The sequence below is a fragment of the Muntiacus reevesi genome, chromosome 1 (assembly GCF_963930625.1).
Source record: "Muntiacus reevesi chromosome 1, mMunRee1.1, whole genome shotgun sequence".
Lineage (NCBI taxonomy): Eukaryota > Metazoa > Chordata > Mammalia > Artiodactyla > Cervidae > Muntiacus > Muntiacus reevesi.
Genome location: NC_089249.1, coordinates 226,464,008 through 226,490,742, shown reverse-complemented (window position 1 = coordinate 226,490,742; position 26,735 = coordinate 226,464,008). Strand labels below are relative to the sequence as shown.

The following is a 26,735-nucleotide window of genomic DNA, read 5'->3' as shown; positions in this document are numbered from 1 at the left end:
GGTGGGATGACCTGGATTGAGTGAAGCTGCCATTGACAGCCTGGTGACCTTGAGGCCATCATTTGCTTTCTCCAGCTTGCAGGGTTTTTTGTCTGTAAAACCAATACCAGTTCTCACCTAGTGTTATGTGAGGTGCATGGCATAAATAAGCAGGCAGATAGTGAGTGTTTGCTGTGTGCTGGGGCACATGTCCTTCAGGAGGTAGCTGTGGTGCCTGTGGTCAGGGCAGTGAGGAAGAGGGCACAGGGCACAGAGGCGGGAGCCCAGGGAGGCCTGCCTGGAGGGGGCATGAAGCCAGGCAAGCAGGAAGGCAGGGCTGAGTCTCCCTTCTCATGCTTAGGTGTGGGAAGTAGCATGCCTCTTCATTTTTATTAAGCCAGTTGGTTTCATTTCTACTTGGAGCCCATTTCCTACAGGGCTGGCTGGAAACCTGACCTCAGTCATTTTATGAGTTTTGCCTCCTTCATGGGTCCTGTCGACTATCTGAGCTCTTACTCAGAGTCAAGACCCCGGGCTGGGGAGGAGGTGCTGCTCTGCCGGTCATCTCCACGCAGAGGCCCTTGCTTTTGTTCCCTCATTTCCCTGTACTCAGCTTATTTTCACTGAGCACCTACTATGAGCCAGGTACTGTTCTTAGAACTTTGGATATGACAGTGAATAAAGTTGTCCTCACGGAACGCACATTCTAGCCAGAAAAACCGAATGCTGCCAAAAAAAGTAATTTGAACAGTATATTACAAGATGATGGCCTGGAGAATCCCTTGGACAGAGGAGCATGGGGGTCTACAGGTTATGGGGTCACAGAGTCAGACATGACCGAGAGACTAACACTCACATACACACACACACAGATTTCATATTTTAAAAGGGCTACATAGAACAGTTAAGGGGACCAGAATGCCAGGTTCTGGTTTTAAAAGGGTACTGAGAGGAGGCTTCAGTGAGAGGGTGACATGTGAGCAGAGGCCGGGGGAAGACGAGGTGATGCAGGGAGTGGCCCAGGGCCCTGTCGGTCTGGGGTCCCTTCTGCTCCCAGACTATGATTGGCCAGGCTGCGCGTGGGCCCACCTCTCCTGTGCATACCTGCTGGTCCTTCCTCCCATGGGCCTGCCTTCTCCCCACGAGGCTGCCAGGAAGCAGAGCCTGGGGGCTCCGAAAGGCCTTCCTCATCTGCGCTGTCTCCTCCAAATCCCAGAAAGAGGAAACATCCCACAGAAATCTGACATTTTAAAGTAGTGTTTAGCTTTAAGAGGAGCCCATGCAGGGCAGACAGCAGGAGAAAGACCCAGAGGTGAGAAGCTGCTGATGAGAGTCCAGGAAGCCGTAGGGGTGTGATTATTCGGGAGCATAAAGCTGGACCACTGGGGGCAGGGGTGGGGAATGGAGAGAGCCTGAGGGCATGTGAGGTGACACCGGATCTCCTCACCCGGTTTGGGTCAGGAAGCGGGGATGCAACCCCTGGAGGCTGACCATCCCCCCCCCTCCCCGCCCGCCATCTCCACCTACACCCCAAGCAAGGCAAAGGCTGTAGGAGTTGGCTTAGAGTTGTAATTTGTCACAACTCCTGCCTTTGGGGTTGTTATTCAGCCTCTAAGTTGTGTCCAACTCTGTGACCCCATGGACTGCAACACACCAGGCTTCCCTTGTCCTTCACCATCTCCTGGAATTTGCTCAAACTCATATCCATTGAGTTGGTGATGCCATCCAAGCATCTCATCCTCTGTCATCCCCTTCTGCCCTCCATCTTTCCCAGTGTCAGAGTTTTCCAATGAGTCACCTCTTTGCATCAGGTGACCAAAGCGTGAGCTTACCTTTAGACTGTTGATTTGATTCCAGCTCAGAGGAGGTACTGGGGAGAGGGCCATCTTCTTCTCAGGCCCCCTCAGGAAACTTCGCCCCTTTCCTTTGGGGTTTCCTGCCCAGGACCTTCCACTGGTTTTGTTATACAAATTAGAGAACCTTTATTCAGTTTGGCCCCTAAAAACAGACCTGGAATCCTCATTTGCTTAAAAGGCTTTGCTAAGTTGTTGACAAGATCAGCAAGGTCAGGAGCAGGGGGTGGAAACTATTTAAGAGAATGACCTCCCACGAGATGCATGACTTCTTCCAACCTCAGTTTCCCCCTATGCAACAAGAAAGAGTAAGACATAGAGTGCTGCAATTCACAGTGCCTGTGTTGAGCCTACTCACTGCACTAGTGACTGTGTACGTCAGTGAAGAGGAGAGTGTGTGCTTCAGGAAAATCTCAGTCAGGGGTCTCACCTAGCCTTGATAAAGGTCGATTCTTTGCAATTCCGTGCAGGTCCTGTAGGTGGCAGTGCAGAGTTCTCTCTGCTGCCAGAGCTTGCCCCCTAGTGGGCAGAGAAGAGAAAAAGTACAGTACTGAGGGAGCAGTTAAGGGGAGTAGATAAGAGTGGTTTCTTCAAAGAATTCAAACATTGCTGGGTAAAGCAAGTTATATTTACTTTCCCCTAGCTGTTCGTTTCAGTTCAGTCACTCAGTCATGTCCAACTCTTTGCAACCCCATGAGTCACAGCACTCCAGGCCTCCCTGTCCATCACCAACTCCCGGAGTTTACTCAAACTCATGTCCATCGAGTCGGTGGTGCCATCCAACCATCTCATCCTCTGTTGTCCCCTTCTCCTCCTGCCCCCAGTCCCTCCCAGCATCAGGGTCTTTTCCAATGAGTCAACTCTTCGCATGAGGTGGCCAAAGTATTGGAGTTTCAGCTTCAACATCAGTCCTTCCAATGAACACCCAGGACTGATCTCCTTTAAGATGGACTGGTTGGATCCCCTTGCAGTCCAAGGGACTCTCAAGAGTCTTCTCCAACACCATAGTTCAAAAACATCAATTCTTTGGTGCTCAACTTTCTTCATAGTCCAACTCTCACATCCATACATGACCACTGGAAAGACCATAGCCTTGACTAGATGGACCTTTGTCGGCAAAGTAACGTCTCTGCTTTTTAATATGCTATCTAGGTTAGTTATGAAATGTATGGGAGAGTTTAAAGAATATTGCAATAAATACCATGTACCCATCGCCAAGTTTCAGTCAGTTCAGCCGTTCAGTCGTGTTCGATTCTTTGCAACCCCATGAATCACAGCATGCCAGGCCTCCCTGTCCATCACCAACTCCCGAAGTCTACCCAAACCCATGTCCATCAAGTTGGTGATGTCATCCAGCCATCTCATCCTCTGTCGTCCCCTTCTCCTGCCCCCAGTTCTTCCCAGCATCAGGGTCTTTTCCAATGAGTCAACTCTTTTCATGAGGTGGCCAAGTATGGAGTTTCAGCTTCAGCATCAGTCCTTCTAATGAACACCCAGGACCGATCTCCTTTAGGATAGACTGGTTGGATCTTCTTGGAGTCCAAGGGACTCTCAAGAGTCTTCTGCAACACCACAGTACAAAAACATCAATTCTTCGGCACTCAGCTTTCTTTATAGTCCAACTCTCACATCCATACATGACTACTGGAAAAATCATAGCCTTGACTAGACAGACCTTTGTTGGCAAAGTAATGTCTCTGCTTTTTAATATGCTATCTAGGTTGGTCATAACTTTCCTTCCAAGGAGTAATCGCCTTTTAATTTCATGGCCACAGTCACCATTTGCAGTGATTTTGGAGCCCCCTAAAATTAAGTCTGACATTGTTTCCACTGTTTCCCCATCTATTTCCCATGAGGTGAGGGGACCAGATGCCATGATCTTAGTTTTCTGAATGTTGAGCTTTAAGCCAACTTTTTCACTCTCCTTTACTTCACTTCGCCAAGGTTGGACAGTTATTAACATTTTGCCCCATTTCCTCTCTTCCTTTTCACACATGCACAGTTTTCCTCTGGACCACTTAGAAGCACTATGTAGAGACTGTGACATCTCACCCATAAGAAAATAAACAGGCATTCTCCTATATGAGCACGTTGGTAGGTATTATTACACCTACGAGAGCAATAGTTCAGCATCACCTAACATATAATCCACATTACAATCACAGCATTGTCCCAGGATGCCTTTTATAGCTTTGTATAATTATTATTATTCAAGAGCCAATCAAGTCTCACTTACTGCCTTTGTTTCATCTGTTTAATTTCTTCTAGAACAAGGACCTACTCCAGGGGTTTTTTGTTTGTTTAATTTTTTTGAGCATTTAGGCAGTTGTCTTATAAAATGTCCTCAATTTTAGACTTGGTTTCTAATGAATAGATTCAAGTTAGGCGTTTGTTGGCACTGAAACTTCAAAGGCACTGTTATTGTTTCCTTTTGAGGCACTTCAGGAGATGTATGCCAGGTGGTCCCACTCCTAGTGGCACTAAATTGGTCCCTTGGTCCCTTTGTTAGGAGGTAGCTGCCAAATGTTTATTGAAAAATGTACATTTGTAATTGAGTATTCTGTGGGGTGACACTTGGAGACTGTGTGAATGTCATATCCCCAGAGACTTTCACCCAATATTTTTAGCAAACATCAAATGATTCCTTCCTGACTCAATTATTACACTGGAAGGGGGGGGGAGGGTTGCAAAATGATTATTTGCTAATTCCAGCATTCCTTCTAAATTTATTTAGCTGGCATTCTTCTGTAAAGAAGAGCTTTTCTTTCGTATTTTTAGCAACATGGTTTGAAAGTTTCAGGTTCTGCCTTCTTTGGAACTCAGTTCAGAAAAGAAAAGTGTGTATGAGAGAGTGTGTTATAGTGAGTGTATATGTGTGTGGGTGGGTGTGTATGTGAGAGAAGGAGACAGAGACAGAGTGAGATCTGCAGGCTGAGTCCTGCACACAGAGGCACTCTCGCGGAGGCCCGCCATCAGCCCAGTGGAGCTGGTTCCTGCTATTTTGGCCTTGTTCACGCCTCTCCAGTTTCACTGTCTTCCTGGCTGTTTCTCAAGAGCTGTCAGCCTCTTCCTCCTCAGGACCTTTGCACTCCCCTTTGCCTAAAACCCCTTTTCCACAATAGCCACATGGCACACTTTATTCTGTTCCCTGCCCAGGTGTCATCTGGCTTGATTTCCCGGTCACCCATATAATGTACCATCCCCTCCCAGCTACTGTCTATCTCTTCCTCTCTGTTGTGTATCCTCCATAGCCCTCGTCATACCTGCCCCGTAAACATCATGAGGACAGGCCATTTGTCCCATTGGTTCAGAGCCTAGAGTGGACCCTGACTCCCCATAGGCAATGACGGGAATTTGTGGTATGCAAGAAGGCACACACACATGCACACATGATTGGTAAAGTTCCAATTGGTATGAGATCAGAGCCCCTCCCTCTCATTTCTTGCTGTTCCATCCAGGTGACCAGAAACATTCCCATCCTGGGCAGAGAGGATGGCTGTTTCTTGACCCTGGGATAACATGTGCCATCAGCTGCCTTTTTCTTGGCGCCCAGTTACAAAAGCCAGCAGAGCTGGAAGATTATCCGCCCCCACTTCCTTGACATGATTTTGGGGGAATAAAAACAAATCAGAATTCATCAACTGTGAACAAAATTGTCAACTGTGAACTGTCAACAGTCTGGTTTAAAAATAGATGAGAGGTTGATGAAATACAGTAGAGAAAGCAATTTAAATAAAATGTTAAAAATAATACCCAAAGCGGGTGAGGCAACAAGAAGAGTGTGGTGTGGTGGAGAATGTGCCTGGCAGAGGCCTGCGTGAGCAGTGAACCAGAGAGAGGTTATTAGTTTTGCTTTACTCATCACAGAGGAGAGAGATTTACTGGCCATTTGCGGGATAACATTCACTCATTCCGACGTTTTGGTGTGTTATGTAAAATGGAAAGGAAGATTGGTTAGGAAATCTGCTAGCACGTTTGTTTTTAAGTAGGTCAACATTTTGAATATTTCTGACCATTTGTGAAAATCTCTGGCTCTTCTTCCGTCTTCTCTTTTACTGTGATGAATGAAAAAGACATTTGTGTTCTACCAAGTCAAGGGGTCTCGAAGCTTCTGGGGTTTGTATTTATTTTTTTTGTTTGTGTTCATAGAAATATGGGTTCTGCTACTCTGATTAAAGTCCTTAATTATTTCCCATGTCTTTGACTCTGCTTCTTTCAATAGTTAAGGCTGATGACTTACTTAGCTGCTTTATCATGAAATAAATATAAAGCCATGAATTTTTCATATTTCCTCTTTTCTAGGCCCAAGTCTCAGCTGATACATTGGCCAAGTTCTTTATGTCCAACTGCCCCATATCCTGAGGCTGCTAGTCCATGTTTTTCTTTCTTTCTTTTTAGGAGATTTGAGCCATCTTGGCACAAGCTCTGCACTTTCTGAGCCTAAGACAAGGTGATCCATCCTGTAAGGACTCTTTTTAAAAATCTGGATGGAAGGTGTATTAGTTTATGAGAGCTGCTGTAATGAAGTGCCACAAGTCGGGTGGCTTACACAACAGAAGTTTATCATCTCACGGTCCCAGAGGTGTAGGTCTGAAATGAAGGTGTGAGCAAGGTTGGTTCCTTCTGTGGCTGCCAGGGAGAAGCTGTCTCTTGCTTCTTCTAGCTTCTGGCAGCCTCATTCATTTCTTGTGGATAGCCCCCTTTCCCTGCATGACTCCTCACATCATCTTTCCTCTGTGTGTGTCCAATTTCCCCTTCTTCTAAGCATGCCAGTCATATTGGATTAGAGTCCACTCTAATGACTGCATTTTAACTGTGATTATCTCTGTCATGTATTTCTAAATAAGCCACACTGTAAGATACTAGGGTTTAGGAGTCCAACATGAGGGACCAACATAAGGGATGTAATTCAACCCGCAGTACTAGGTATGAAGCTTTACCCCTCAGAGGGAGAGTCGTGAGTCCTCTCTGCTCAGACCAGCTCCCAGTGTTGGCCAGGACTGGGAAGGTTCTCCCAGCTGGGCTCTGGTGACCTTCTGGTGGTCACTCTGCATTTACTAAGCTGTGTTCTTTCCCCGTGTGATGGACAAGCTCCAGAGAGCCCCTCTGTCTTCAGCTCTTTGTGAACTTGGATTGACTAAGTTGCTCTCCACTCCATATACTTTATTTATACCTGTCTGTTCCTCTTATCTCCTCCAACTCTAAAATTATTTTCCCTAAAATGAGGAATTATGGGTGTCACTTTCCAAGAATGTCATTTTTCAGTTTGTTTTTATTAATAGAAGCCACCTTCAGGCTGCAGACTCTAAGCGGTAGACTCACAGCCCACCCTGTTTAACTTGGAGCTCTGCAGATCCCGTTTTGAAGCAGGACAACAGCCCATCTGAGGTGGGATGGGATGGGACATGGCTGGCTGCCTGGATCCTCTGGACCTGCAAGGCACATATGGAAGACGTGGGCCCAAGCTTCCTGAGCACGTCCATACTGCTGAGAAAGCACCATCCATCATCCATAATTTTGCCAGTTTTCGACTCCTGCTTGGGAGAACACTGTGAGGCGGAAGGTGTGGGAGTGCTGAGACTTGCTATGTGATCCTGAGGTGGGGCAGGAGCTAGTGATGTCCCTGTGTTGTTGGAGGACATTTATTTCTCCCTTCCCACATACCCGCAGGAAGATCCTTCCATTCCCTGGCTTTCTGTTCCCACTGCCCCTTTCCCAGGAACATCGCACATTTCCTGGTGTGTTGGAGCCTGGCATCTCTTGGATCAGGTTCATCTTTACAGCCAGGAGCAGAATCCCTGTATTGGCCAAGTAATGTGCCTTTGTTCCTCCTCACTCCCATTCTCTTGGCAGGTCTATACTCAAGGGCTGGTATATACCTACCTTGTGTCTCTAGAATCTCTGTGTGCACAGACCCAGGATGCTTCTGCCTGGTCCACCCCCGTCCCCATTTTGTCTCTGCCTGTGATTGGTGGTCTGTGGACCAGAACTTTCCTAGGTCTCTTGGCTGGAAGAGGGAGTGGAGGAGTGAAGGTCCCAGGTATGGTGCACAGTGCAGTCTAATGGGAAGCCCTGGGCTGTGAAGGTTTTGTATTCTCCCTGGGTAAAGCTGGCACAATGATCACCTTCTGGCTTCTATATCTTTTCTTCCATAATAAAGACCTGGGGGAGAGGGGACAAGGTAAGTGACTGGTGGGTACCTCCAGGGCTGTGACTTGGAGAGGAGCTGCAGGGAGGGAGCATGAGTGAGGTGCCTGTCTTACAGGCCACAGGATGTCCCTGCCTAGAGATAATCCCTGGGGGGCATCACCACACACGTGCTTTCACCTCCTCCTCCTAACCAGCTTCCTCCAGAGACATGGTTATAGTTGGTCATTACCTTGATAGAAGTCTATAAACTGTGTTTTATATTTTATCATAATGTACTTGACATATAGACATGTATGTATTATTTATATGTTGCCATGCCTACTAAAAAAGCCTTAAAATCCAACACCCAGCTTATGAAATAAACCATTCCCAGTGTTCACGAGGCTGCTGTGGGCTCCTGTCTGATGCCGTTCTCGGCCTCCTCCCTGGAGGGAACCCCTGTCCTGATGGTATCTGTCAACACCCCCGCTTCTTTAAAGTAGCTTTTACCACATACATTGCATATCTCTAAATAGCACATTTCGAGCTTTATAAAAAAATGAAATTATAGCCTTTTGAGCTTCATTTAAATGCCACATATTGTTCTGGAAGATAAAAGGCAGATCTGTGTCCTTGAAGCATGCATTTTCACCACTGCAGATAAATATTGTTTTCTCTGGTGTCCCCTTCCTGGAGTCAGGGAAGAGACCCGGCTGCCTGCACACGCTGAGACTCTGGGCGGCTGTGGAGGCGAGGATGCCGGGGCCTGCGATGGAAGCCCCGTGGTGCTGGAATCGCAGTGTGCTGGAGCCCCTGGGCCCGCTGAGGCTATATTGAGGGGCAGTTGTTCTGGGTATCTGGGAAGCAGATGGATTCCGACTCCAGTGATGGACTAGCATGACCGGGGGGGCTGAAAGGCAGAGCGTTAAGTGTGGAGCTCAGAAAGAGGACAGAAGCATGGAAGGTCAGTGATGGTTCATGACAAGCACCTTGGATGCTGAGCTCCGGTACCTGCACTCCTTGTGCAGGCTGATTGGTGACTCCTGGTGGCTGGAACAGAGCTTTAGAGCTACAGAGCGAACCAGACCCCCCTTTCCAACTGCCTTTGTCATTCAGCAGCTATTTACTGCACGCCTGCCATGTGCCTGGGCTATATATGTTTCATCATATCAAGTCAGGGATAAGACTGTGACTAAGACTTTCCCCTGTCATTATATACTTTAGGGTCTAGTGGAAAGTCACCTTTTGATAAATTATATGAGTGATTCCCAAATACTAGTGGCTTCTGACAGCAAGCATTAGTTCCTTGTTCGTGTTGTGTATGAGCTGTGGATTAGCTGCAGCTCTGTTCCATGTCCTCTGCTGTCTGGGTCCCAGACCGAAGGAGCAGCCCTTATGGGGCATGTGCTATTTCCATAATAGATGGAAATAGCAGGAGGTGAAACCAAGCAGTGGTTCTTTGTTGCTCAAACCTGGCTTGTGTATGTGTGCTAAGTCGTTTCAGTCGTGTCCAACTCTTTGCAACTCTATGGACTGTAACCCTCCAGGTTTCTCTGTTCATAGGATTCTCCAGGCAAGAATACTGGAATGAGTTGCCATGCCCTTCTCCAGGGGATCTTCCCGACCAATGGATTGAACCTGAGACTCTTGTGTTTCTTACATTGGCAGGGGTTCTTTACCACAAGTGCCAGCTGGGAAATCTCATTCCTTACTCACAATCCACTGGCCAAAGACAGTCATATGGCTAGGACCGCTGTCACCATGGAGCTTTAATGGACAGTTGATGCTATCCCCATCAGCTTTCATGACATAAGGCACTGAGCAAAGTATAGGTTTGTCTTTTGGGAAGGCCAGAGAATGTTTAGGAAGAGGATTACCATCCATCATAGGCACAAGCAGGCAGTTGCAGTCACAGTATGATAAGGCTCTGGAGCGAGTCACTGTACTACTTCTGACTTTATAAATTTACATGTAAAAAATGTATTTGTTCCTCTAAATTAGCTTTAGGGATTCTGTTGAGAAGTAGTATGAGAATCCCTAGCCTGAACCTGAGGCTTGTTACAGGGAGCTTGCCCAGGGGAGGAGCAGAAAGTAGAGCTGCCCATAGTGGTCTCCACCTCAGTGCTGTGCTAAGACTCTGCAATCGTGTCCGACTCTTTGCGACCTTATGGATGGGAGCCCAGCAGGCTTCTCCATCCATGAGATTCTCCAAGTGAGAATAGTGGAGTGGGTTGCCATGCCTTCCTCTGGGGGATCTTCCTGACCCAGGAATGGAACCTGTGTCTCCTATGGCTCCTGCACTGCAGTGGATTCTTTACTGCTGGGCCACCAGGGAAGCCTGGTCTTCACCTCTAGCCCTGGCGTATGCACACAGGCTGTGCTAGTTACAAAGAAGCTTCTCACCCTGGGAACCCACCTGCCAACTTACAGTGTTCCTCCTGGCACCCCTTCTGTCCATTTGGACCACCTGTAGGCACATCCCATACCTGGAGGCTCTTTAGTACCGCATCCCTACACACACATATATTCCTCCTTCCCTTATAGTCACGTCTACCTGGCCCTATAAGGTTGCTCATTTTTTGCTCCTTTTCTGTGCTCGTGTTTTGCTTCTTCATTGTCAGTTGACATTTGTGGCCTGGGTCATGGCTTCTTTTCACATGGCCCCTAACATGCCTGCCACCAAACCGGGCATGTACCAAACACCCAGCAATGTGCACAGAAGGAAGCCTTGCATTGAGAGGAAGCCTGCCCCTGTTGGCTTGTCCATTGCGCTTTCTCTGCAGGGTCTCAGGTGACTGTGTGGGGGACAGGAGGAGTTACACGAGAGTGACTCCAATGTGTGCAAATTGAAACCCTCTCTCCTTCCCTTGGTGTGTAATCGGTGTGGGGACTGAACAGCCCATCCGCTCACAAGGAGCCAGGGTTCATCTGCACTCGTGTGTTGCTAGGCAAACACTGGTGGCCTTTTGAAAGGTATGCATTTGCGTTGTCCAAGGGCAAGGACCATATCTCCTCTTTTCTTCCCTTTAAAAGATTCCCCGTGGCTCCTGATAAGCGCTACACGCACAGTGGGTGCTCCATCCCCTGTGCCTACCTCCCCTTCCTTTGAACCTGCAGCAGATACCAACGTGGTTCTGGGCCCGTGGGCCTTTGCAAAGACTGATTATATACTGCCTTGATCTAGAGAATTTTACAGGTGAAAAAGGGAGGAAACCCTTAGACAGCTGAGACCCAGGCCCCTAGGACAGTTGCTTAATTAACCACACATGGAGTGCAGTGCAGACTGTCTGTTCTCTCGGGCCCTTCACGTGACAGATACAGTGATGGGGACTGTTAACGTGCTTGGCCCTGGAGTCAGTCAGACAGGGTTTGGAATCCTCGGTTGTGAATGTCATGATCTTTCACAAGTTATTTAGCATCTGAGTCTCCTTTTTTTAAACCATAATGTAGAGATAATAAAATGCTGTTAATTGTTGTGGTCTTCTACCTCTGTAAATGATATCCTTCTATCCTCTTGTTCTGAATCAGTTGAGACTTAAGAGTAAACAGCTGGCAGAGAGTGGCCAAAATACTCCCATTGCTACAGATGAAGGGATTGCCAAGAGAATGTATGTGTTTGGGTCTTCCAGTTTTGAATCCTGGAATACCGTGGGTGTTTCCACCCAGTCCTAGGCTAGACAGCCACAGGTGTCTTCTGGGGGAAAGACTGTGTCAAACTTAGGTTTTGGATGGTTGAAGCAAAAGCATCGCTCCTCAGTTGCTCCCAGGGGAAAGGGCTAGGCCTCACATACAGCATCCAGACTTACTAAGTAGACTGATACTATTCCTCCCTGCTCCCTGAGCAACTGAGTGGGTCTAGGCTTGCTACACAGACAGAGCCTCCGCAGTGGGTGTAAGGGGACATGGCGGAGCAGCCTTCAGCCCTCTGTGTTTGTGGACCAGGTGTTAAATTTCATCCTGATACTCGCATAGACAGTTATGGTTGAATTTACCACTTATTAAAAGTAAGCCTCCCCGTGCAATGTTTTTAGTCGTTTATCTTATGCAGTTGGGAAAACATAAAAAGCCATTTCTTAGTTAACGTTCTATCATTGAGACCTTTAACAGAGATGAACTCCCCTTTGCTTTGTCTCTGCTTCTGTGAGCCTAATCATGTTTAGAAGGGCACCGGCTGTTTCCCAAGGAGGCCTAGGAGGGGTCTACCTGGCAGTGTTCTTATGGCTTGTTCTGTCTGTCTTTTGCAGTGCAAGTTGGAGTTCCATGCTTGTTCTACTGGCAAAAGTCTCACCACCCTCTGTGATGGGCCGTGTCCATGTCTCCCAGAGGCCGAGCCGCCAAAACACAAGGCAGAAAAGAATGGTGAGTGGACATCACGCTGAAGGGGGACTGGGTGGTCAGCGTGGCCTGATGTGGCCAACGGCTGCCCCAGATGCCAGGAAGCCAGCCTTTAACAGAGCCGATCTAGTTTGGGCTGGCGAGATGGGTGTGCTTGGCAAGTACTCCAGTTTCATTTAAGAACTCCAAATTGAACCACCTTCAACCTCCATTTGATAGAAAAAGATCTGGGCGTCTTTGAAAATAATTCTGTAAGACCAAAATACGCATTAGGTTCTTTCTAGAGGTCAAATTGGCTATGGTGTAGGAAGGGCAGGGTTTCAGCGTTAAGACCAGGCCTGCCCTGGGTGCGCCTTGGTCTTCCTTGAACTCTCATCTCTAAATCCTTTGAACTTCTGAAAGCCAGATTTCAAAACATAGACTGCAGAGATGTCATGACGGTGAACAGTAGGCCCTCAACTACTGGCAAAAGCATTTCTCTATGAATATATTCTGCTGGGCATGTGGCACAGAGCCAAGGGATGGATGGAAGGAGAATAACTTCCCAGGGGCTGTGGTTCCCTTCCACGGTTGAGAGGGGCGGGAAAAGTCGGGCCTATCTGAATGTTTTCATGATGTAGAAATTAATGTTGTCCCACTGGGCTCAGTCCCTTAAAAGCCTTCTGTAATGAAACCTAGATAGAAGCTTGCCTTCTGTGGAGCTGGGCTTTCTCAGCTGTAGCTGGCTGTAGCATGAACAATGTTGGACATCTGTGTGTGAGTGCATGCATGCCTGCACACACGTGTATTCTAAAGCCCGAAGCTATTTGTAATGGAGGAAGATGAATTGGATGTGAGTGTTTATCCACTTGCCTCTTCCTAAGCTGTCCTGTCTTCACCAAGGCACAGAGATGAAGATGCTGAAGTGTAAATTTGTTCATGGTAACCAAGGGAATATTGTGTTACAAGGTTTTTGGGGAAGTTTAACCCAGGATGTAGAAGGACATTGTAAACCGTGAAATATTGGGGTCACAAATCATCTCCGTAGATTACTCTTAGTTACCAAAAAGCTGATCTCATTGCATTTTGACCTGATCATTTGTAGAACTCCAGGAAGAAATGTTAACTAATCTATATAAGCCTCCTTGAACTTTGGTCAGAAAACCCAAAGCCCTGTGTGGTAAGCGGCAAAATCCATAAGATTAACTTCTGTTTTGAGATGTGTTAAGACCCTTCTTAGGAAGTCTCCATAACCTCTTATTTCAAATATATTCTTTATTGCTGTTATTTACTTTTCTGTTCTGAGACAAGGAAACCGATGCAAGGAAGTCATTTCTGTGATTTGCCTATAGTTTTCTGTGAGAAGGCTTTGTAGTTCTTTAAACAAAGTACAACCCTTGTTGCTTCATGGTGGGCTTGTCACATCTGATTAAATGAGATTCGTTCTCAAGTATGACTCGCCAGGTATGGCCTTGGGTGTGCCACTTATTTGTTCAGCCACTTACTAGTGAAAATTGGAACAAAGTCTTATCAAACCTATGCAAGTAACTGCATTGGCATTAAAAATAGAATTCTGAGAGGCTGGTGAGAACAAGATTACCACTTGAAAGTATTTCATTTCCAAATGTTTGTAAAAGTAACCATTAGGTTAATAGTGAGAATAGGTCAGGAAGAAAGCATAAGGATTTTATTATATGATATCAGAAAAGAGAACCATAAAATATAATACCAGCAATATTCTAAAACCAATGATCAAAATTATATATCCTTCATTAGTTCCTGTAGTCTTGTATAATTATTTTTTGTTCCACTGACCCTTGGGTCAACAGTTTGCTTTAATGAAGTCGTCAGGGTCTGGGAACTGCCCTCTGAGCGTCTAGTATCGTTTAGCTATTGTCTAAGAAATATCACCTTTGAAGCCTGTAGCAAGAAAGGCATCTGTTACTTGTACTAACTGGGCACAGTTCTTACAATAAGGCTCTGAGATTGCCCTTCTTGGTCAGAGACCCAATTTATGCTGTGACTTAAAGCAAATATTTTATATAAGCATGCAGGAAAGTAGGAACTACCTACTGGTGATAAGACAGAACATCTGTAGTTAATTTAGTACATATCCAACAATATTTTAATGCAGGAGAGTATAATCCTCTATTAGGATAGGGTGCTTAACTATTTAATACAGATTTGATCTGTGTTTCCCTGGAGGACAAGGGCATATTACGGGCAGTGAGGGCACTGATAGAGCTCCAGGATCATTATGTGAAATGAAACATTTAAATGAAGAATATTCTACCTGGAGCAGAATCAGCCAAGGGAAGGCTGACTTTTTCCTTTGAGTTCACGATTCTTTCCATGTAGCTCTCATAATAGCTTGTGGTAGGCAGTGAGCACTGAACTGAGGTTGTGGCAACTGGGATAAAGAAGAGGGAATTGTTTTTGCCATACATGAACATGAATCAGCCATGGGTTTACATGTGTTCCCCATCCTGAGCCCCCCTCCCCCCTCCCTCCCCATCCCATCCCTCTGGGTCACCCCGGTGCACCAGCCCCGAGCACTTGTCTCATGCATCCAACCGGGACTGGCAATCTATTTCACACTTGATAATATACATGTTTCAATACTATTCTCTCAGATCATCCCACCCTCGCCTTCTCCCATAGAGTCCAAAAGTCTGTTCTATATATCTGTGTTTTTTTTGCTGTTTTGAATATAGGGTTATCACTACCATCTTTCTAAATTCCATATATATGTGTTAGTATACTGTATTGGTGTTTTTCTTTCTGACTTACTTCACTCTGTATAAAAGGCTGCCGTTTCATCCACCTCATTAGAACAGATTCAAATGTATTCTTTTTAATGGCTGAGTAATATTCCACTGTGTATATATACCACAGCTTTCTTATCCATTCGCCTGTTGATGAACATCTAGGTTGAAAACCACTACAATATTGTAAAGAAATTAGCCTCCAACTAAAATAAATTTTAAAAAAAAAAGAAGGAATGGATGCTCAAGAGGGGTCAGAGGTGAAATGAAGGGCAGCTTTCATTTGGTCATTTGGCTGTCAAGGTGGAGGGTGGAGGGGCATGCCCATCTACCCACCTTCCTTAACCTGTAGCTGCCCCTTTCTGAAACTCCATGCGGTGGGAGTGGCATTCATAGGCCACTCTGTCCATGAGATACTTTGTGGCTCTGAACCATGTCAGGAGCACTTTTGTGTCTGTGCCTATTACAGAAATGACATTTCATCATCTCACAAATACAGGTGTATAAAAAATGTGACATTATTGTTGTTAATGATACTTTATTTTTAACCTCCCCTCTGTTTTGAACCTTGGTTTCTTCTGGTAATATAAACATTAGTGTAGTCATTTCCAGGTAAATTCTATTATTTGGGGATTGTGTCTCAACTCTAGAAAGTAGGATTGGGATGGGGGCTTATGAGCGACCATATGGATGTGAGGTAGTTCCTGGTGTGTCTCTTTCTTTGGCATCTACCTCTCTGGGGTTTTGCAATTTTTAATTAGTTGTCCAGCAATGCTCACCCTCGGTGTAGCCAAGGAGAGATGTTCTGAGAACTTCTCTGTGACATCTGTTACAAATGTTCATTAAAGTCACACTGAGTCCTCTTTCTTCTAAGTCCTACACTTTTTGGTTCACTCATCCTCTCACCACCCCTCCTTGGCCCCTTTCAGGGCCACACAAAGCTTGAGGATGTCCTTATATGACCTTCTGATGTCAAGAAAGCCTATGATGGGTTTGTTCTCTCAAGGCATCTCTCCTCGAATCTGCCCGGCAACCATTTCTCTTCCATGCAGAAGACATCTTTACAAGACTGGTTTCAGAATGGGCTTCATTAGTAGCAAGACACAGGAGCTCTTTGTTGTAGAGTTCCAGCTGCCAAGGGTTTCAGGATCACCTCTTCCTGCCTAGGACCCAGAGGTGACTTTGGAGACAGTAAAGTGCTGTGGTGAGCAGAACTTTCCTGGGGACGCAGCAGTCTCTGCCTGTGCTTCTCCTTCCCTAAATATGACCTCTTGCAACCCCACTACTTGTGACCAGTACTGGGTGTGAACATCCAAGGTTTGCGAGACCAGGATCTAACTCACTCTCTTTCTGATTTTGCTGTGCCTCTTCCAGCCTTTGGCTGTTTGAATTACAGCAAACCCATTCTTGCAAGTCAAAAGTGTCTTGTCTGATCGGATTTTGTTTCAAGAATGTTTTTAGGAAGTCAAAAACAAATGGTTGAGTTTTGTGTTCTCTCTTTGTTTTTTCTGGCATCTCTTCTTTGATGTGGCCCCTGAGGGGATGGTAGAAGGTGGAGTCATCCTTTAGTACCTCTACATATTTCCTTTCACATTTCTCAGTTGCCTCATGACCTTGGCCAAGTTATTTAATTGCTTTATCTCTCATCTCTATGATGCCAAACCAACCTCAGGAGTATGGGGTAATGACTGTCCATAGGAAGGGAAAAATTAAAATGAGGGAGATGAGATTGAAATTCACACATTAAGCCTGGGTTTCTGTACCATCTCTAAGAGTTTCTCAGGAAAGATCCTTCCCCTGTCTTTTCTGGTATTGATGCCGAACGCTCAACTTCTCTGTACATGGTTGCAAAATTGAATCCTGGAGACAGACTTTTGGGTGAAGTAGAAAAGAATAGCTTTATTGCTTTGCCAGGCAGAGGGGGTCACAGCTGGCTAATACTCTCAAAATGGTGTGTCCCAATTTGAAGAAGATAGTGAGAAGTTTTATAGTAATTGTTCAAACAGGGCTTGATCAGCTAGTGGACATTCTTTTGATGGATTGGTGGTGGGGTAAGTAGGAGTCAGCATCATCAACCTTCAGGCCCAGCTTGTCTGGGGTCTACATGGTTGTGGGCAGGATACCATCGGTAATCATCAACTTCTCCCACTTGGAGGGGGTTTCAGTATCTGCACAACAGCTCGGTAGATTTTGTCTATCCATTGATGAGGAAACAGGACCTTGCCCCAGGGTTGCTCTTGACTGTTTCTCCCTGGTCTTTCATCACCTCCTGTCTAATTAACTTTATTGCTTGAATCTGCCCATTGGAACTCAGGGAAGGTTATGGAGGCTGAATGAAGGCTGCTTCCTATAATCAGAGAAATAGGAGACACAGAAAGACCTGTGCCCAGGAGCCCCACAGGGCCCTACATGCTATCAGTATTTTCTGGCACCCAATAGCCAGCCCAGCTAGGAAGTTGCCTCTCACATCTAATGTTAAAACTGTAGTTCTGAGTTTTGCTGCTTTTTCTTCAGTTTTCAGTGAAGAATATGAGGAATATCTGAAACACTCATTTCTTGATTTTTTTTTTTACAGTGGCTGAAATTTTAAGGCTAAAATAGCCTTAACTCTTACACTTACAGTCTTGAAGATACATTTTTTTTTAAACTAGCCCCCTTCCACATCTGCTCCTGTCCCCACCCTGACTCCATCCCTCCCCTCGTCACCGAGACAGCCCTTTCCCCTGGCCTGGGCTCCACAGCCTCGTTCTCTCTGGAGGAGGGACTCAGAGCTCCCTCCTGGCTGAGATGAACATTTCATAGTTGTAGGTATCTGGGCAGGAAAGATCTCCCCTAACTTCCTTCACACCATCTTGAGGGGACCCTGGTGTTCCTCGAAAGTGCCTCAGGTTTCCACACAGGGACCAGGGAAAGCCGAGTGGCTGGGGCCTTCCGACCTCCCCTAAAATGACTCCATTTTTATGCTTTGCCACCTCAGATCACATTTGCAGGAAGAGAGTTTTGGCACCAGCAACCATTGTTCAGTTTCCATTGAATGCATGAGGAAACTGGGAGTCTCCAGAGAGGAAGCGTCTCTCCTCAGCTCAGAGGGTGGATCGGTGTGGGTGGGGTCGGAGCCTGGGCCTCTTCACTCCCTCTGTGGGCTGTACCTCTGTCCTCCCTTCTCTCCCCGCCGTGTGTGCTTGCTTTGGTGACAGCCAGCCAAGGCCTCAGCCTGAAGACGGCTGAGGGTCTATAGCTGTGTTTGGCAGGAGTTAGTTATTTCTCCGGGGTCTGATGTCACTTGCCTGAATCTTGAAGTGTGAACCATCAGGCAAAGAATGTCGCTGCACAAGCAGTTCCCACAAGCAGCCGGGTTTGGAAGGCATTCTGTAGACTCTCTTCCACCCCACCCCCAACCTTTGGAGGAGGAAGTTGAGAAAATAGCACTATCTCTAAAGCCAGCTCCTTCTTTGCTTCTGTTGTCACAGGTTAGCTATTTTTGTTTTTAATTTTTCTCTATGTTATTTTCTAATTGGAGTATAACTGCTTAAAAATGTTGTGTTAGTTTTTGCTATACAATAATGTGAATCAGCTATAAGTATATACATGTCCCCTTCCTCTTGAACCTCCCTTCCACCCGCACCCCCCACCCAACTCATTTCACCCCCTAGGTCATCACAGAGCACTGAGCCGAGCTCCCTGTGCTATATACAGCAGCTTCCCATTAGTTGTCTATTTTACACATGGTAGTGTATATATGCTAGTGTTTCTCTCTCAATTCATCCCACCCTCTCTTTCCTCATCTGTGTCCACAAGTCCATTCTCTGTTTATGCGTCACTGTTCCTGCCCTGCAAATAGGTTCATCAGTACCATTTTTCTAGATTGCAAAAGCTTTACATACACACTAAAGTTAAGAGAATTCGGTGTTACCAAACCAGGTTAGTTTTTGGAACGGGGATGTGGGTCCAGCCAGTTGGCCTCAGGAGTTCTAGAGAAAGCTCTGAGGCTGTCAGCGTTTCCTGGCCTGACCTTGCTGGGAGTTGGGGGCAGCGTGGGGCCATGTTTCATTCCACAGATCCTTCCAGCACGGCATGCTAAAGAGGAAATAACAACTTCCCTCCAGCTGAGCTATTTGGAACAGTAGAAAAATAGTCTACAATGATTTTCTCTTCTCAAATGGTGATTTCAACCCAAGGGCTGGATTCTGGGGGAAAAAAAGTCCTGGGTTGACAGACGGCTGTCTAATTCCATTACTTATCACAAGTCAAGTTGGGGAAATGTGTTTAAACGGGAACAGGAGGTGGTGCCAAAGAGACGGGATGAAGAGTTCTTCCTCGCTGTGATGTCTCAATGGAAAAATCCTAAAAGCATCCTGCTGCTGAGGCTCCCAGCAAAAATGAAGATTTATCTTTGCATCCAGGGAAGAACATTTTTCTTTAATGCCTATTGTGTAACAGGGTGAAGGCCCCAGGCTTGCAAACTTGCAGTTTAAAAGCAGTTTCTGTTAACCTTTTCCATAACCATTCAAGTCCACTCACTTATTATTCAGTACTACATTATGGCCAGAAATTAAACATGTAAAGGTACATTTAATTTTTAGAGCCTTGTTATTATAAATGCCATGACCTTTTTAAAAAAAAAACAAAAAGAAGCTTGAGAATGAAATTGGCAACTGCATCCAAGAAGAAAAACGTACTTGTCAGGACTCTAGAGGTAAATACTGCCTTTGGCTTTGAACTCAGATTCTTCTTCTGTGAGTTTGGCTCTTGGAAAGTATACCACAGGTTCTCCTGGTTATTCTGAAGCTTTCTTGGTTGCAACTGACTGGGGAAAGACTGCAGGCGAAAAGACACAGGAGGGTAGACTAGGGCAGGGTGGCCAAAGTCATAGCCAGAGACCAGAGAAGGAGATAAAGGCTTGTGCTAGAAATTAATGTCTTTGATAGTTCACTCAGACAGCTCTCTTCTGCCATAATTTTTTATTTATAAATTAATACCCATTCTTATATAAAATCCAAATATTATGGCGAAAGTGGCCCATATTCCCAGTTCTATTAGCTTTCTCTTCATAGGCTTCCAATTATATTTTTAGAAACATAAAGATGTTTGTTTTGTAAACATCTAATATACTTTTGGGCTTCCCTGGTGGCTCAGAGGTTAAAGCGTCTGCCTGCAATGCAGGAGACCCGGGTTTGATCCCTGAGTCAGGAAGATCCTCTGGAGAAGGAAATGGCAGCCCACTCCAATATTCTTGCCTGGAGAATCCCATGGAGGGAGGAGCCTTGTAGACTATAGTCCATGGGATCGCAAAGAGTCAGACACGACTGAGTGACTTCACTCAATATACTTTTAAGACTGTTTGTTGTTGTTATTAAATCACTGAGTCATGTCCAGCTCTTTTGCAATCCCTTGGATTTTAGCCCACCAGGCTCCTCTGACTATGGGATTTCCCAGGCAAGAATACTGGAGTGGGTTGCTGGTTCCTTCTACAGAGGATCTTGTGGACCCACGGATCGAACCTGGGTTCCCTGCATTACAGGCAGGTCCTTTACCACTGAGCCACCAGAGAAGCCCCTTTAAAATAGTACTCATCCAAAAACCAGGATCATATTCTACACAATGTTTTGTGTCCTGCATTTTTTTTTTTTTTTGTATCGTAGATATGTTTTCATGGAAGGTCACATCTCTCTCTCCCTCTGCCCAAGGCCCTCCCCATCACCACCCCTCTCTCTTTCCAGAGTCTGCCAACTCTGCTCCCTTGAACTCCAGACTATGTGATGACTGTTCTGCATTTCTGTCTGAATGCTCCTAAGCATATCAGACTTAACATGTCCAAAATGTAACTCCCGATCTCCCCTATATCTGTCCCTTCTTCCTATATTGTATTTGCCACCTTAATTACTGTCATCTCCATAGTTAAATCTGCTGAAGTAAAACCAAAATCCAAAACTTCTTTCTCCCACATGCCACATATAATCATCATTTGAGTCTGCTTTCAAATAGATTTTTGAATATAAGTACCTCTTACCACCTCTATGGTTGCCACCCTAGTGGTCCCAAACATCCTCATATTTTATTTCAGTAGCTTCTGAGTTAATTTCCTGGCCCCTACATTCTCTTTTGAACTAGGAGTGAAACATTCTGTAAAATGGAAGTCATATTGTATACTTTCCTGTTCAGGACACGCCGTTGACTTCCCATCTTGTTAAGAGGAAAAAAGAAAATACTTCCAGTGACCTGCAAGGCCCAGCATGATCGAGTCCCTGATCAGGTCCCAGTGAGTCCCTCAGATGTGCCATTTCACTCCTGCCTCAGCCTGGACATTCTTCCCAGACATCGACACGCCTCCCTTCACCAGCCACCCTTCAGTCTCTGCACAAACGCTGCCTTCTCAGCACTTCCATCTCTCTTTCCTCCTTTATTTTTCTTCTTCCTTTTTGAATATTTATTTTTATGCATTTATTTATTATTTGGCTGCACTGGGTCTTAGTCATGGCACATAGGATCTTTGATCTTCATTGCAGCATGCAGGATCTTTAGTTGCAGCATTCGAACTCTTAGTTGATCTAGTTCCCTGACCAGGGATTGAACCCGGGCTGAATTGTGAGTATGGAGTCTTAGCCACTGGATGACCAGGGAAGTCTCCCCTCCGTTATTTTTCTACAAAACAATTATCACCATCCAATATATTAGATAATTTGTTTATTCTGTTTATTGTCCGACTTGCCCGACTAGAATGGAATTTACATGAGGACTTTTTTTCTGGATTCTCAACAATTATTTGTCAAATGTTGACTTCATCTCATTCTTCTGATAAAGTGAAAGTGTTAGTCGCTCAGTCATGTCTGATTCTTTGCGATTCCATGGACTGTGGCCTGCCAGGCTCCTCTGTCCATGGAATTCTCCAGGCAAGAATACTGGAGTATGTTGCCATTCCATTCCTCTGAAAGTGTAGTCTATTATATATATGTACCATAGATTATAATGTATAAAATGGCAGAAAAAGAGAGATTTATTGTGGTAAGAAATCATCTGTAGAAGGTGCTTAATGTGTATATTAAACCCTTGGTGTGTGTGTTTAACTTTTCCAGCAACCAAACAAAGCCCTCTCTGTTGCTGATGAGAAAACTTGGAATTTGGAGCTTTTCCGTACCTTGCCTAGGACCACCCAGCTAATAAATGAAATAACAGGGACTTGAAGTCTTTTCTAGTACATGTGCTCTTCTCACGTTATACTGTGTTCTTAACCTAAATTGAATGTCCATTGAAAGGGCAGACTTCCTATGGAAAAAGAAAAAAAAAAAGTACATTCATGCATTTTAAACTAAATTTCCCCATGCTTTCAGTGCTCAGAGAATGCAGTCTGTCACTGATACCACGGCCCTCTCTGATGGGATTTCTCCAAGGTGAGAGAATCAATGTCCTCGCTCATTTTCTCTTCTTTCTTTCTGCAAGCACACTTCGCGCTCTGAAGTTTATCAAAATCCTGGCGTGGGCTCATTCCTCACCACAGCACTACGCTTTCTGATAGCCACAAGTTTCTGACCTAGCTTCTTAAAGATAAAAATTCATTTGTAATCTGTCCTCAAGTCGACTGTTCTTCCGTTGCCCTGCTATCTATTGCTGTGAGAAGAAAAGACAGCATTACAATACAAAAGCAAATTGAAATTATAATCGAAAGAGAGCAAGTGGCTGCCCCGCTACCAAGCCATCTGCTTCATAAAATCTCGGTAGTCCTTGTCCTTGCTAGAGCCAAGGGTTGGAGTGGGCACCTGGGCCTTGCAGAGAGGAGTGAGAAAAGAAAGCGCGGTACCTTCCTAACAGGTACAATGAGAATTCAGTGAGCTTAACTTCGACTATAGATATGGAATGCAAAAAATATATCTTTGGACTTCCCTGGTGGTCCAGTGGTTTGGAATCCAACTGCCAGTGCAGCAGACATAGGTTTGATTCCTGGTTTGGGAAGCTCCCACATTCCATGGAGCAGCTGAGCCCATGTGCCACAACTACCGAAGCCCATGCACCCTAGAGCCTGTGATCACAAGAGAAGCCCCCACAACAAGAGATGCCTGCCCACTGCAACTGGAACGTGGCCCCCACTTATTGCAACTAGAGAAAGCTTGCGTGCAGCAGTGAAGACCCAATGCAGCCAAAAATAAATACATAATTAAATAGAATTAAAAAATATAGCTGTTATCATCATCATTTTGATACTGGTTCTCTGTTTAAAAACTCAAACAGCACTTATACATAAAGGAGGCAGGATGTCACTTTGATTATTTAACTTGAGGAACATATAAGGATGCCAGATAAAGCTCAGAGTAAGCAGTTGTTTGAATATATGGTAATAGATATTCAGATCGCTTAGGAGTTTAGCCACAACAAAAACAAGCCAGCTCTCCTCAGTCTCTGGAGACCAGGAGAGATGAGAGATCTGTAGGTTTTCCAATCACAGTGATGTCATGAGGGTGAAACCTTGTATTCCTCTCCTTGTCCCAGGGTCCCTCCCCCCAAATTGAAGCAACTTTATGGTAAGAGATGGTAGATCTCCTTACACAGTAGAGGTTCTGCCTGTGCTTCTCATCATTGAAGACCTAGAGTGAGCTAATGAAATAGTTTCAGCATGGCTTAGGGGCAGTTCTGGGAGGTGGAGGCACTGGGACATTGGGGCCGAGGTGATAATGAGGTCGATCATGGGTCCGTAGAATATAAACATTGCTGTTTTCAGAGTTCCCAGTGATACATGCACTAGCTGGTCATGTAGTGCATGTCCTTGATATTTGACTTCACCATGAAGAAGTCTCTGTGTAAGGAACAGTGCAGCTGACCGGTTCTATTCCATGTCTTCCTGGGAATCTCAAGAAGGCAATTGCATGGGCCTGTTTCCCCCTGTCCCCAACTTCATCCTACGGAGTACTACGGAGTATCCATTTCTTTTGGCATCCTTGGCCTGACTATGCTTTGTCCAAGCGTGAATCTCCTGAATGGCTCTTTCTAGCATGTCATGTGTTGGGGGTGGTGTGAGGCTAACACCCCAGTGAGTCCTTTGTGTTCTGCCCTAGTGAGGGATGCTAAGCTTAGCTCCAGCTTCTAAAACCACTCAGGCAAAGGGGGTACTCATGCTGTGCAACCACACTTAGAAGGTGAATGTCAAAGACCAGAATATTAGTGCTAATGGGTAGTTTGATTAGAATTGTGATCATGTACCAATGCACAGGGCCAAGTAATACTCCAAAGAGAATGACTTTCAAAACATTACTTGAAGCCAAGTTTAAAAAGAAAGCCCCTTTTATGGGGACTTCTCATTCTGTGGAACTACTACCCTGAGAGATTGTTACTGAGGCTGAAGAGGTCTGGACCCCTGACTGCTGCTGCTGCTGCTGCTGCTAAGTCACTTCAGTCATGTCTGACGCTGTGTGATCCCATAGCCCACAGCCCACCAGGCTCCCCCGTCCCTGGGATTCTCCAGGCAAGAACACTGGAGTTGGTTGCCATTTCCTTCTCCAATGCATGAAAGTGAAAAGTGAAAGTGAAGTTGCTCAGTCGTGTCCGACTCTTAGCGACCCATGGACTGACGCCTACCAGGCTCCTCCGTCCATGGGATTTTCAAGGCAAAAATACTGGAGTGGGGGTGCCATTGCCTTCTCCGGGACCTCTGACTACATCCCTTCAAATCTTAGTACGTAAGTGACTCTTCCAAGCCAGGTCAGTCGCAGGGGGTGTTCAGAGCTTCACACAATAGCGTGGAGAGAGGGGGGTCATGTCCCCTTATTCCTGTGGCCTGATCTGCACTTGGACCCCAGTCTGGGGCTCAGTTCCTTCAGGCCCTCCCCAAGCTCCAGGACCTGGCGCTTGCACGTCTGCCAGAACCCTTCCCTGACTTCTCCTCCCCAGGAGTTGAGAGGCAGCTGCTGGGGGAAGGCAGCTATGCTAGCCACTCTACCACCAATGCCTTGTAAGGGTGGTTGCTGTAGAGTCTCGTCACCTGTCAGGCTCCTGCATGTGATTCTGCACCTGCCAGTCTGTCCTCGCCACCTGGATCTTCTGCCCCAGCCTTCCCTGCAGCTCCCTGCTGTGAGCACCACGCCCAGCACATGCATGGGCCAGTGTGCAGCATATATCAGGCTGCCTTCAGTCACTGTAGAACCAGTTCATGGAGGAAAGGTATAGGCTCCTAAGTTTTCAGAGTATGTTGGTATCCTTGAGCTTGTGGCTGTTGCAGCCCTTGAAAATGTTGAGGATTGTAGGTGAATTAGGTCCCTAGGTTGGAGATATGGGAGCAGTGATTCTGATACACCCGTCTCTGGCCTTCCTTGCATTCGTCATTCTGGGACATGAGCTCAGGCTGGAATGTAACACCATGTGTGTTTCTGGTTTCTCTGGTTTGGTTCAGATGGCATCATCCTGCCTGAGTTCACCCAGTTCTCCTCTCTGCTTATATCCTGCCTCCTCAACTTAGCTTCCTGAGGTCTCAAGTTGTCTCAGAAAGAGAATGACTTTTGCCCTGATGACAGAAATACAGTATTCTCTGGAATAGAACATTCCATTTTGGTTCAGGAACGGGCTTTCATGAGAACACAGAGAACACTTCTAGGCAAAGGAGACAGTAGAGTTTGTTCTCGTTTAGGTTGAGAGCTTCTGGTACAAAATGTGTGCATACTTCCATTGTGAGATAGCTGGATTAATTACTGATTATCTCTGCACCCAATAGGAAACTAGCCTATTTGGGAAAAATGTAGTGAACTAGAATAACACTGATCTGTGACTTCATGAACTTTGCTTCTTAAGTCTTCTAAGCTGTAATGAAAATTAAAATTTTAAAGCTAAGGCAATACCCTGACAACTCTTTTGTTTTTGTTTTTTTCTAGAACTGAGGGCAGTGATTGAGTCTGTAGGTAGTGAGCAGTATGTCTTCATCCACCCACAGTCTGTCCATCTGTCCATCCATCCAACATTAATTAAATGCTGATTTTGTCCCCAGGTTCTATGCTGAAACTCCCCTAAGCAGGATGACAAGAAATCAACACCCAACATATCAATAACTTGTTGTTTGAGTGTCTGTATAGAGGGCTCACTTCTGTCCCAAGGTATCAATTGTCTCTGGCTGGGCTCTTTTCCATCTCTTTATGAAGTTGGGTTTATGTATCTGGGACTCCAAAGGCTCTTTATTCTTTTCTGAGTGCTTAGTTAGAATTTTGACCTGTGTTGTGTCCCAGCGGTCAGAAGAGCTAGACTTTACCTCATGTGGTTGAGACAAGGAAACTAACCTAACTTAAATATCATCTATCCACTAGATCATCATCACCTTGAAAGCAAGAGGATTATCTGTTTTACTTGTCTTTATATCCCTAGCATAGGGTCTATTGCATGAGCGCACATGACTAAGTATAAATATAAATTTATAGCATATCTCTTACATAGTTATAATAATTACAGCAGTATTTAAATATGTAAATATCCAGGTTCTGTTTGGTGCCTTCCTCCTTCCTTCTGAGTTATTCTTTTTATGTATAGTAGAGACACACCTCCTTCTCAATTTACTCTCAGATTTCTGATTGGGTCCAAAATGTCTGAATTGTCTTACCCAGTCTTTTTCTTTGATAACAATCCTGAATACTTGGCTCTTTCAGGGTCCTGTGTCCATGGTTTATTGCCTCCTTGTCCATGAGTTAAAGGAGCGACCAGTCAAGCTCACTAGCATACCTAGTGCGCA

General features: G+C 45.5%; 1 protein-coding gene across 1 annotated transcript in view; it reads left to right on the top strand.

The window, feature by feature from the left end:
• SPOCK1 (SPARC (osteonectin), cwcv and kazal like domains proteoglycan 1) overlaps nucleotides 1–26,735 on the top strand; it is a 564,419-nt gene that overhangs the window by 430,144 nt on the left and 107,540 nt on the right. Inside the window, exon 6 of the mRNA XM_065918592.1 lies at nucleotides 12,206–12,320. Coding sequence (XP_065774664.1) covers nucleotides 12,206–12,320 — 115 coding nt within the window. The remainder of the gene's footprint in view (nucleotides 1–12,205; nucleotides 12,321–26,735) is intronic.